The sequence below is a fragment of the Pristiophorus japonicus genome, chromosome 15 (genome assembly GCF_044704955.1).
Source record: "Pristiophorus japonicus isolate sPriJap1 chromosome 15, sPriJap1.hap1, whole genome shotgun sequence".
In the NCBI taxonomy this organism is placed as follows: Eukaryota; Metazoa; Chordata; class Chondrichthyes; family Pristiophoridae; genus Pristiophorus; species Pristiophorus japonicus.
Window position 1 is genome coordinate 63,329,556 of NC_091991.1, and position 12,577 is coordinate 63,342,132.

The 12,577-nt window shown below is 40.4% G+C and overlaps 1 protein-coding gene across 1 annotated transcript in view; it reads left to right on the forward strand.

Annotated features, from left to right (window-relative positions):
* Positions 1–12,577, forward strand: part of atxn10 (ataxin 10) — a 321,911-nt gene that overhangs the window by 1,830 nt on the left and 307,504 nt on the right. Inside the window, exon 2 of the mRNA XM_070900534.1 lies at positions 5,101–5,298. Within this exon, the coding sequence (XP_070756635.1) occupies positions 5,101–5,298 (198 nt within the window). The remainder of the gene's footprint in view (positions 1–5,100; positions 5,299–12,577) is intronic.

Consider the following 12,577-nt stretch of genomic DNA (forward strand, 5'->3'; position numbering starts at 1 on the left):
GTTCTTTTTAAGGTTACAAAATGTAATTTCTTTGGATTCTTGAAATTAATATTTAGGTTAATTAGAGGTTAGGTTACATATCAACACCACCTACCTACTTAAAAATAAATTTAACTATTATCTATATTTAAATTCTAAAAACAATCTGACTCCACTTTAAATCATTTTGCTTCCCCTCCCCACATATACTTCTGATCCTTCCCTTACCAATCTACCCCTTCACTTCTTCCACATCCTATTCACAGACTTGTGTGAGGATTTGCCACAGGAGAGCCACTTTTTCTCTAAGTCTTGCATTTAGCATGTGCTTTTTGTAAATACCTCTTTAGCCTTCTGCCACTCTTGCTTCTCTCTTGATTGGCTCAAAGTTAAATGGTAGCAAATCGGAACTGAAGAAATGGGGAATGTATGAATCTGATGTGAGGAAACTAGCTAGAAATCGAACAGTGAGAAACTATGAAGCACTTGCGTTAACCAATTCTGAATGAGTCTGGAAAATGTACAAATAAGAGAGAAGGCAAAACAATCATGTTATTTTTGCGAAAAAATAATTTCCAAGTCCTTTAATCCACTTTTTTCCCCTGTGGCATCAAAGGAAATTCATGTTTTTAGAATAACTTAATTATATTTACCCATTGAGTTGTGTTTTGTACCTTCTAATAAAGTTTTCCTCCATTAAAATTTATACATCAAGGCTCAGCCTGTATCAAAAGTTTACGTTTTGCCTGGATATTTTCCTCCGAACAGATGAAGAGTTACCAACCACATACATTCTGAGCAAGTGCAGTTTGCAGAATGTCACCAGCATATATGAATAGGTTTTTCTGAGTTGAAGTAGTGAACTGTTTCCATCAACATGTGAGGATTTGTGAATTTCTTTGCTTTTTTTAAAAGAAATTCAAAAACGAACTACAGCTTGTATTCTCCAAACTTCATCTCAGGCAAGATTCCCATTTAAAATTGCGTAAGTTTCACTTTGGTTAGACAGCACCTATGATAGTTTCTTGTCAAGTATGTCCTTCAAATTTCCAGTGAGCGTGGAGGGATTATTTTGAAGTATTATTTACTCCCTTTCTATGGCTTCCCAATTCACATCATATGCCTAGCTAAGAGAGCACATAGGCAACCTACTTTTCAGTTACTGTCAATGTCACAAACAGCAATGACATAATGACCAGAGAATCTTTTTAGTAATGCTGGTTGAAGAATTCCCCAGTTGCACTTTGAATAATGCCATAGGATCTTTTATATCCACATAACAGGACAAAAAGGGCCTTGGTTTAGCATCCAGTTTGCCATGTTCTTTTATTAAATTGACTTGAAATCTTTCCTTCAGGAAAGTCATGTTCTATAGTATTGGGATAGTGGCTTATGCTAACAGGGTAGTATCTTGATTTCAGTGGAGAGTCAGTTGTTGATCCTTTAATCTTATTCAGATCAAAGAAATTTCAGATGGTGTCACAGTTCTTCCCTTAATTTATAGGCTGTTTGTAGGTTAGAATGTATTACAAGCAATCTGTTTTGGTGTTCTGATTGTATCAAACCATGAATGTGAAGCTGTTGTCATCCAAATCTTGAGATGTGTTGCTGCCTTGAAACACACACCTGTTCTTCACACATTACTTCGAGTTCTAATTTAGTCCCTATGTTGTATTTAATGGGTAAATTCTGAACGATTTCAGTTTTTTAAGCAAAACCGTGCTTTATACATGTCTTTAAACTTTTGCTTTGAACACAATCAAAAGTCAGCACAAGTAATGGATGAATTGCAACTTTGCTGCTTTTGTTTCTAATAAAATAATTAAGACATTTCCTTTTATTTTTAAGCCATATTTGCATGTTTAACCATACTCATTAAATAATGTGAAATATATTGGAAAAATAATGTTTATATTTTAAATACAATTTAAAATAACACATCCATAAGTGAAACAAACCTATTGGATACTCTTGATTGTGTCAGATACCCAGCTGGGAGTTTTGCTGGTGAACCCAGTTCCTGCAACTGCTTAGAAATGAAAACTGACACAGATGCCTTCCTTCAACTAAAGTTCACCCACGTTACACAGGGATGTGATGAAATCTGTGTCTTAAGACTTGATTTATTTTGCCAAACCTTCTTTCTGCCTGATTTGGGCTCTTTTAAAATGGGGCTTGGCATTAAGATGCTGTACATCTAAATTTTAAGCTTTCCAATTTCATAAAATAAAAAATATTTTGCTGTGGCCTTAGGGAGATCTGAAAGACAAGACCTTAAGATTTCTACATTTTATTTGCAAACCCGATCTAAATGCTTGTCTTACTGTGCATTGTTTTTCACAGTTCAATTTTTATGTTTCACAATATAGTAAAAGTGTATTTTGAGCTACTTTTATGCTTTACTTCCTGTCAGTTGATATTTCTGACCTGAATATAATTTTAATTTACAATTTGCTGTAATTTTTTAAAAACCTGGTGTAGGGTGACAGTCATTTTAAGTTGGGAGTGTGGTCTACATACAAGCCAATGAGAATTATTCCTGAGGGAAGGTTCAAAATATGGAATGCAACCCATATGAAGAGGTGGCATATATATATGTTAATATGGTAGATCTCTTTGGAAAATGGAGTAGGTGTAGATTTACACTGCATCTGTAGGGCATGTACATTTTAATAAGAAATCATTGACTATGCTTAAGGGTTTTCTGTGGGATGCTGAGAAATAACAGATTTTGAATGCAATGTTGGCTGCAGCAGTGATTTTATTAATGTGACAGTATGATGAAGCTGGCTTGCTTTCTTGCAGCTCAAACTGAACAATAGTTTTTTAAACATTTATTCATTCACGGGAGATAGGTGCTGCTGGCAAGGCAGCATTTATTGTCCATCCTAAGTTGCCCTTGAGTAGGTGGTGGTGAGCTGTCAAAGTAAGGCCATTCTATTTGGAATTGGACTCTGCCTCGCCAATATTGCTACCTATGTCAATGGTACAAATGGAAACAAATTCTTAAGTCTTGTAAATTTGGATTTATTATCAAGCAGTGAATTTCATCACTTCTCGAACACAAAATCTGAATTTAACAAGCTCTGCTTGTATTGTTCAAAGTTCTATTTGCACTTGACAATGGAGAGGAGCCAACACTGGCTCATATAACCTGTAGAATTTCACAGATCACGTTGGCCTTGTCTGACATTTGTACAGGAGATGTATGCCATTTGTGGTGGGATGCCATTGCTGTTTAGTGCATATAAATGATTTGGAGCTGGAGACAGAAAGCTGTCGTTTGCAGATGACACCAAATTAAGTATGGGGTGTTCAAGGAATATGAAGCAGGCAAAGTAAATATAAAAGGTTCTGGGTAGGGTAATAAATGGCAAATTATGTTTAGTGTGGACAAATGGCAAGTAACTTGACTAAGGAATGGAATTATTGGAAATATAAACTAAACTGAACTAGGGAATGGAATTAGTGGGAATAGAAACTAAATGAAATCTGTGGGTATTGGTGGATAGCTTGGTGGACATTGTGCAGCAGCAGTAAGGAAAGCCAACCGGATCTTAGATGCATAAACAAAGGATTGGAGCACAAATCCCAGGAGGTGCTGATGAGTCTGTATAAGGCATTGAGTGTCCACATCTCGAATACCGTGCCTAATTCTGGTTGCTGGACTACAACATGGATATCCAGCTGTTGGAGCCGGTGTAGAAAAGGGCAACCTAACTTAGTAAGCTTAAGGCATCTGAGCTATGAGGAGAGATCGAAGACCTTGAGATTGTTTACTCTGAAGCTCCAAGGGGATCTTATTGAAATATGCCCTATTCAACAGGGAATTCCTGAATGAGTCACAACTTAATGTCAAGAAAACTAAAGCCATCGTTTTTGGCCTCCGTCACAGACTCTGTACTTCCTCGCCACTCAATCCATCCCTCTCCTAGGCCACACATTGGGCTGAATTGTGCCTTTTGTCATGTGTTCTGTTTGACCCTGAGCTGAGTTTTAAACCTCACATCCTTTCCATTACCAAGACTGATTCCTTCCACCTCTGCAGCACTGCCTGACTCTGCCCCAACTTGGTCTTTCACCACTGAGACTTTTGTTCATTCCTTCGGTGCAGCTAGACTTGATTACTCCAGTGCTCTCCTTGCCGGCCTTCTGACTTCCTATTCTCCAACTTGTCCAGAACTCTGCTGCATGTATCCTGTCCTGTTCACCCATCAACCTCTGTCCTCTCTAACTCACACTGGCTCCAAGTCCTCAATATATCACACTTAAAATCCATGGCCTTGCATCACATTTTTGCAGTCTCCTCTAGTCCTATATCCCCTCCTGAACGTTCTGTTCCTTTGATGTCCTCTGCTTTCTGTGCTTCCCTTCTTCTCTCTTCCCCATAGGTGGTGGGGCATTCAGTTGCCTTGGTTCTGCTCTTTGGAACTTCCAACTAAACCTCTCTGCCTCTTCATCTCTTAAAACCCCACTTAACTTGCTATCACCGCTCCTATCTTTTCCTTCCAGCTTGCACCTATTTGTGAAGCACCTTGTGATATATTATTGTATTTATACCGTACCTTTTGAAGTAAGAATTTGTGTTTGCCACAAAATCTACAACAGTGAAGGGGACACGAACTCAAGCTTAGAAATGGAAAGGTGCACAGATAATTTAGATTGCACTGCTTAATGTAGAGGGCGGTGAATGTGTGGAATGGAGTGCCTGTGAAGACAGGCAGTGTGGACACATTTACGGGGGAATGGGTGATTGTGACAAATTCAAGCTTGGCCTTACGGACTGTACTTTCCTATGTTGCTGTACACCTATGAGTGCCAGCACCAGCTGGTCCTGAACTCCGCTGTAAGCTCTCCTGCCATGATATGTTTGTGCAGGATTTGACACTTGAGATTTTTACGTGACCTATATTACCAGACTTGAGTGAATGTTAGTGCTTAGGATAACTGCCCGTGTCTAGAAGCTCATCGAGGTGTACATTTGTGTATTGCATGTGTACAGGATTAGACACTGGGATACATTTGAACAGAGAACAATTGTTTGCTCATTGTGCACTGTATTTCAGTTATTTTCCAATACATATTATGTGACTTGACTTTTAATTTTTTCTTTTTTTTAAGGGCGGAGGCAACACAATCTGTATTTGAAAGTTTTGTACACATCCTAACAAGACTGTTGGCTGAGATAGAGGTGTTCACTGAGAATGCTGACAGTAACAGGAATGGACAACTTGAATCTTGTTTGCGGCTCACTGCTGAGTGCTTCCGATGTCTCAGAAATGCCTGCATACAATGTGACAAGAACCAGTCTCATGGAAGGTAATTAACACTTGCGTACTTTTTGTTAGAGTGAGACTCGCAGCCAATGCAGTAGCATAGCACATAGGAGAGCAAATGTGTGTTTCAACATGGTGGTGCGTTGTAGGTTTGTGGCCTGTGATCTGAGCTTCTGATCTCACCTGTGCTGTTGTGGGGTATTACATAACAGAGACAACTGCTTTCCCATAAGGATGGCTGGCAACTCGGTGGGGAAGTTATCCTACCCTGCTCTCCGATATATCTTAGTGGTTTGGAAGTGACATGGGTGAGGCCTGGGAGTAATTATGACTTTTTGTAGTGCGCGGTGCAAAGAGGGAAGAAATGGGAGCAAAATACCATTTTAAAAGACAAACTCATCATTGGGTTTGAAAATAAAAAGAAATCTTGCCACTAGTATATAAAATTTTAAAATTGAACTATTTATATTAAAAAAAAATAGTCAGAGGCATTAACATAGTTCTTACTGTTCATATTTGTGCACTGACAATACCAACATGAATTTGTCAGTGAGATGATTAACATGACGGTTTGTCTCCATATTCTCACTCGGTATTACTGATGGGTGTAAATATACTACTGCTTGAGAGAAGCAAATACCCACCTGGTGTTTGGATGTCTTGGTCTTGTTGCAGGTGTGCTTTTTATGCCTATAACTTTATTGCTGTAATAGTGGAAAAGCTTTTGAGGCTGACAGTTTTGTGATGTGATGCTTTGTTCTTCAAGGATAAGAAAGGGGATATTCACATTCTGTCCTGCAATTTTTGGCCCATTAGCCTCAAAAGATATCTGTAATCTAATCCTGTTTTACACCAGGATGCCTCAAGCACTTGTATGTGTTAATTTGGAATCTGAATGAAAAGAACAGCATCTACACTGTGCTTGTGCAGTGATGGTTTTGAGTAAAATTTGCACACTGACATGTATGGTGCAAAATAAGCGTGCCTTTTTCAGGCAATGTTGTCTGATTGGAGAGTTCCTGCAACTTCGGTATTGAGCTGAGCTGCTGTTTACACTTTTTATATAGAGATTAATAAACCAGAACTAAAGATCTCATATTATGGGATGATTTAAAAAAAGTATCCTGTGTAAACAGTGCTTATGTTATGGTCACGGTACCACTATCCACATTGCAGAAAGGGAAAAAGAATAAGAATTGTTACCTTTCTGTTCCAATTAGATCTTGCTAGGCTTGCAGTTTAGATAGAAATTTTGTCTGCACTGTAAATTCCTAGTTTCCCATTCTTTTACAAAATATGACAAATCATTTTCTGGGTAATGGTACTTGGAGGTGCAATGTACTATGCCCATGGAGGAATTGGAACCCGAGTTTGCTGCCTTGTTTGTTTCCAGTCTCTCTCTCTCTCTCTCTGGGAGGGAAAAAGTCCAGAGGGAGCTTTTTCTTTTTAAAAAGAAAAGAGGGCGATTACAACCGAGGATGAGATCAAGAAGACCACTCTTGCCCATTTATTAGCAAGTAGTTTTGTAAGTAGATTGGTGCATGCTGCCCATCTGCCTTTTATGGCTGCAGAGTTTTATGTATGGTAGGAGAAAAGAGAGAAAATAATGGGAAGAAAAACATATACAAATGCCAAGAGCGATGGTGTAAGGAACAATATGAATGAACTGGATCTATAGACAAACTGTTTTAACTGTCTAATCTAGAGCAGAGAGGAAAGCCTAGTTATAAAAAGAAACAATACTGGGGGAAATCTTTGCACTTATGTACAATTGTATATAATTAAAAATCACAGCTTTGTTTCAAACTAGGAACACTAATGTTACCAAAGATAACTTCTTTATTCCTGTTTCTGTCCACAACCCATATGGAAATAGTGATTAATTCCATCTGTATGTAGTTCATTTTATTCATTTACACAGCTTGACTGGGTGTGCCGTGTCCGTACAGTCTGGTTTTGACTGCCTTGTGCAGAATTACATTGCCTGTGATTTAGAATAAAGCAAGGCAATTGTGGGAGTGATGGGAAATAATCTGATTGAGGGTTCATTTTGAGATTGACAATAAAAATGGAAGGAGTTATATATATTTCTGGTTCATGATGGACATTAACCAGGATGTTGAGTTGATGTGTGATGAGGACATATAGTGAAACAATACATTTTGTAATTGATGCACGATTGTTAGAATCTAATCTAGAGTGTTTCCCAGGAAATACTTGGAAATATTACATTGAAGAAGGATCTTCTGACTAGCAATAAACTTATCAGAAAGTCCATCTCTTGATTCCGCTGTTGAGTTTAAAATATTGCTGAAAGAGGAGGACTATTGCTTTTGTTTTACTTGGAATTAGTTGTGACATAAGTCCTTGGGCTCAATTTTCCCAAAACTGTTTTTTGGCGTACTTGAAGAGTTGCGCCTGTTTTTTTTGGGGCCCAAGTATGCCAAAAAAAAAATCATCCAAGTTTCCCTGTTTTGAATTCTTCATTTTGGCGCTGCCTAGCCTGTCGTTTAGCTTTGGGGGTGGAGCCCAAGATATGTGCCAAAAAGATCGGGTTGCCACGGTAACCAGGGACACAATGCGGCTGAGACTCGAAAGTGAAACATACAGCCAGCTCACAGCAACCTGCACAAGCACATTAAACATTGCAGCAACTTACCTCCATTTAATTATTAAAGCATAATGACAAAAGTCTATCTCTTCCCCCCCCCCCCCACTCCTATCCCTGGCCGAATGGCCTCCTGATGCCGGTCCCGGCACCTATCCCTGGCTGAATGGCCTCCCGGTCCCCGCACCTATCCCAGGCCAAATGGCCTCTTCCCTCCCGGTCCCTGCATCTAACTATGCCCGAGAGGCTTCTCTTTCTACCACCACCCCCCCGCCCCCCTCTCTCCCATTCTCTCTCACCTCTCTGCTGCTACTGTCCAGGCATCTGCTGCATTGATTTACCTACCTGTGCCGATTTTCTTAATTCACCAGATGATGTTTCTGCAAAGGCCACATATGCCGTCCTAAGAAGAATTGGAGTAAATCGGAGCTGACCAAACTTGCTTAACTGGCCAGAATTGGCGCGGGTGGCAGGTTACATCCCCATGACACAAAAAAAAACTAACCTTAAAAAAATCATAACTAACTGAGTTACGCTGGCACACATTGATTGGAGAAACTTGTATTTTTTAACTTGGGCCAAAAAAAGCGGCACAAATCACTGGGGAAAATTGGGCCCCTTGTCTTTGGAATGCTAATCAGGATCCATTGCCTCCTTTCAAATTCTTTGTCATGTCTGTCACTGCCACCAAAAATAAAATATCATCAAGCAGCAACAAATGTAGTTGTTCACAAATATTTTACTTTTAAGGGGCCAACTGGAATACTCAATCAATTTGTTTCATTAAAAGCAATTGAAAACTTGAGAGGTGTGATGTCAACCAGAGCTGACCCTGATACACAGCTGAAAATGGGGCTAAATAGTCTATAGAAGGATTATTGTTGATGGACACTCTAGTGTAGACTCCAATAGCATCTTTAATGTACATGCAGGCTACTTCCAAGTGATAACAGACTTATAGGTTTAAAGCATTTAGAACTGCTTTGCCTCAACTCCCTTTCAGTTCAGTGATTATCAAAATGCATTGCATTTTTTGTTACTATAGTATCCATATTGAGCCTTGTATTTAAATAAATGTTCACTTCCGGGATTTCTTTTTACTGCTGTATAATAATATGTTGACTTCCATGAGGGCCTGACTCTCTCAATCTTGTTGAAGCCTTGGTGCACTGCTTGATTGCAAGCTCGGTTTCCTTCCCCAAATTCATGCTATTACTGAGACCTCTTTCACCTCGGAAACAATGTCTTTGTCCCATCTCGCTCACTTACTAGCCCATGCCTTCTTTATCTCGTGCTTGATTCTCAAACACTCTTAGCCAATCTCCCTGTCTCAATACTCTTTAAGCTTCAACTAATCAAAATGTCATCTCCCACACAATAATATCCCACACTGCTGCCTCAGCAAGCTTCATTGACTCCCCATGCCCCACTAAGTTGACCTCATTATTCTCACTCTTGCTTTCAAATTAGTCCAAGGCCTTATCCCGCTCTTTGTGATCTCCAGCCTTAAATCCTTGCATAAACCCACTGCTTCTCTGACACTAGTCTTCTTCAGCCTTTATGTTCTTAATTGAGAACATTTCCATATTAGAAACGTGCTATATCATTCTATTTATTAATCCTTTTCTTTTAGATTTGCATGAATCAGTTGGTTTTCCAAAACTAATGATCACCTTGGCTATCCAGAAGAATACAGAACCAGTGCTTTTTGAGAGGAATGCATTTTTGCTTTATATTCTATCACCATTAGTGCAGCAAATTGGTCTTTAAACGCTGTTTATCCAACCAAAGTGTATATTACATCTTTAACTGACCCACGTTATGTGACAAGCTTATTTCTAAAGGGTGCATTTACACAATAACCAAATCTGCAATTATTGTGTAAATGCAGCCTGAATCTGGAATTGGGGCTCAACCTGACAGTGACTCCCCGGAGCCTTAATACCTGATTTATTCGACACAAGTTTAGTATTAGTATGAAGTTGGAATGGCTTTGCACCAGTGCTAAACTCGTAGTATAAATGTATCTTAACTGCAATTTCTGCTGTACTTTCCAAGTTTAATTTGAGTGCTTAAACAGCAAATTGGAAGATTAACTCTTGGTGAAATTGCAGCTTAGAAATAAACTGCCAACTTTGTTTAAGATGTGTCAAAAATAGCGTATGGATTTATGTCTGACTGACTAAATCTGTTCTGAGTCAAACCATGCAGTTTTCATTTAAAGCTTCCACTCTGAAGACTGCATTGTGTTAAAAGAAACAATTTCAGATTGGCAGTCTCATTAACTGCATCGACCAGGATGGTTGATGTGGGAAACAAATAGTGCATTGATGGAGTAGGGCATTTTCTTCAGACATTTTAGTTAAGTCACTTTGTTGGAGCTCTTTTTTTTAACCGGGCCTTGCTATAATTAAGACTTCTGATTTTAGGATTAAAACTGATTTAAACCTGATGATTAACCACGATAAACCGATTTCACAATTAAGAAACCCATTAAAATCCCAAAACTGTTGTTGCCAAACTCTAGTTTAGCCGCTTTCCCTGTTTGGTGAAGGAGCACTTCTCCCTCATCGTATTGATTGCCAACATCAACTTGGGGAGTAAAATACTAACGGCTGAATGATGATTCATGGGAGAGAAGGCACCAAGAATGGAGCTAATCCTCGTTCACCAATTCCTGTTAGCCTATTTTGTGAAGATAACTGTTTTTATCTATATAATTAGAAGTGCAGTGTTTAATGTGCATCTGTTGGGTCACATTTAAAAAAAAAAAGACATTAGGGGTGAAATTCAGTAATGCCCTGTTAGGGGCGTTAACTTTTTTAATTTTGAAAATTTAGCATCGGGTGCAAAGGATTTTGAAGTTCTTCTAAATTGGGCTTTAGCGTTCCAGGAAGGAAGGGGGGGAGGCAGTAAATCAAGCGCTAATGACCTCACTGGGGCGTTACCACCTGATCGCTACTGAATTTCCGGTGACTTGCATTCAGCAATCATCCTTCAGTCCTTCACACTGACTCATTCCAGTTCTTAAAGGGAAGGAATTCTCATTTTCAGCATTCCTGGAACGGAAGTTGATCTGAGAGCAAGTTAAACACTTCATGGCTATGGCTGCTCCCAATCCAAATCCAAGGGAAAGAGCTCATCGGTTTACTGACGTTGCACTGGAGGCGGTGGTGGAGCAAATGAGGGAAACGCTGCTCCCGGTCAGTGGAAGGAGGCCATTGCCCCAGGGCTTCAGGGCAAGGTGGAGGGAAGTGGCACAGGAGTTCTCTGCCAGTAGTATTCTGGAACGCAACCTGACGCAGTGCTGTAAAAAATTCAACGACCTCATTCGGGTAAGCTAGGCGAGTACATGTATCAACAGGTCTTATATACCAGCCGCTGAACCTCTGTCTACGCACACTGCGCAAAGCACCACTCACCCACCAAACATCTGCACCTACTCAAACTCACATCTTTATCTCACACCTTGCCTACATTCACAGCTATTCAACGACGGCAGGCATATCTCCCAGACACATAGCTGGACTCTGACTCACACACATTCCTTTCTTTTGCAGGCCAAGGTGGCACACAATAGGAGGGAGTAGCAGAGGACAGGTGGGGGGGTGAACCTCAGCTGCAGCTGACCTGGAGGAGTGAGTGCTGCGACTCATTGGGTAGCAGGTGGTGGATGCCATGGCCGTCGGCGACGTTGACCCTTTTGGGGCTAACAACGGTATCTTCTTCCCCTCCTTTTCTCATCCCACTTTCACCTCACACCATAAGGCTTTATCACTTTCCAGCTCCTGATATTGTCTGCTTTCCTTGCTCCATTCCTGCCCTCACCTTTACGTGAGTCTTGTGCCTTTATAGAAACATAGAAAACAGGTGCAGTAGTAGACCATTCGTCCCTTCAAGCCTGCACCGCCATTCAATAAGATCATGGCTGATCATTCCCTCAGTACCCCTTTCCTGCTTTCTCTCCAGACCCCTTGATCGCCTTAGCCGTAAGGGCCATATCTAACTCCATCTTGAATATATCCAATGAACTGGCATCAACAACTCTCTGCGGCAGGGAATTTCACGGGTTAACAACTCTCTGAGTGAAGAAGTTTCTCCTCATCTCAGTCCTAAATGGCCTACCCCTGATCCTAAGACTGTGTCCCCTGGTTCTGGACTTCCCCAACATCGGGAACATTCTACCGGCATCTAACCTGTCCCGTCCCGTCAGAATCTTGTATGTTTCGATGAGATCCCCTCTCATCCTTCTAAATTCCAATGTATAAAAGCCCAGTTGATCCAGTCTCTCCTCATATGTCAGTCCAGCCATCCCTGGAATCAGTCTGGTGAACCTTTGCTGCACTCCCTCAATAGCAAGAACGTCCTTCCTCAGATTTGGAGACCGAAAACGAACACAATATTCCAGGTGAAACCTCACCAAGGCCCTGCACAACAGCAGTAAGACCTCCCTACTCCAATACTCAAATCCCCTAGCTATGAAGGCCAACATACAATTTGCCTTCTTCACCGCCTGCTGTACCTGTGTATGCCAACTTTCAATGACTGATGAACCATGACACCCAGGTCTCGTTGCACCTCCCCTTTTCCTAATCTGCCACCATTCAGATAATCTGTCTTCGTGTTTTTGCCCCCAAAATGGATAACCTCAAATTTATCCACATTATACTGCATCTGCCATGCATTTGCCCACTACCTAACCTGTCCAAGTCAC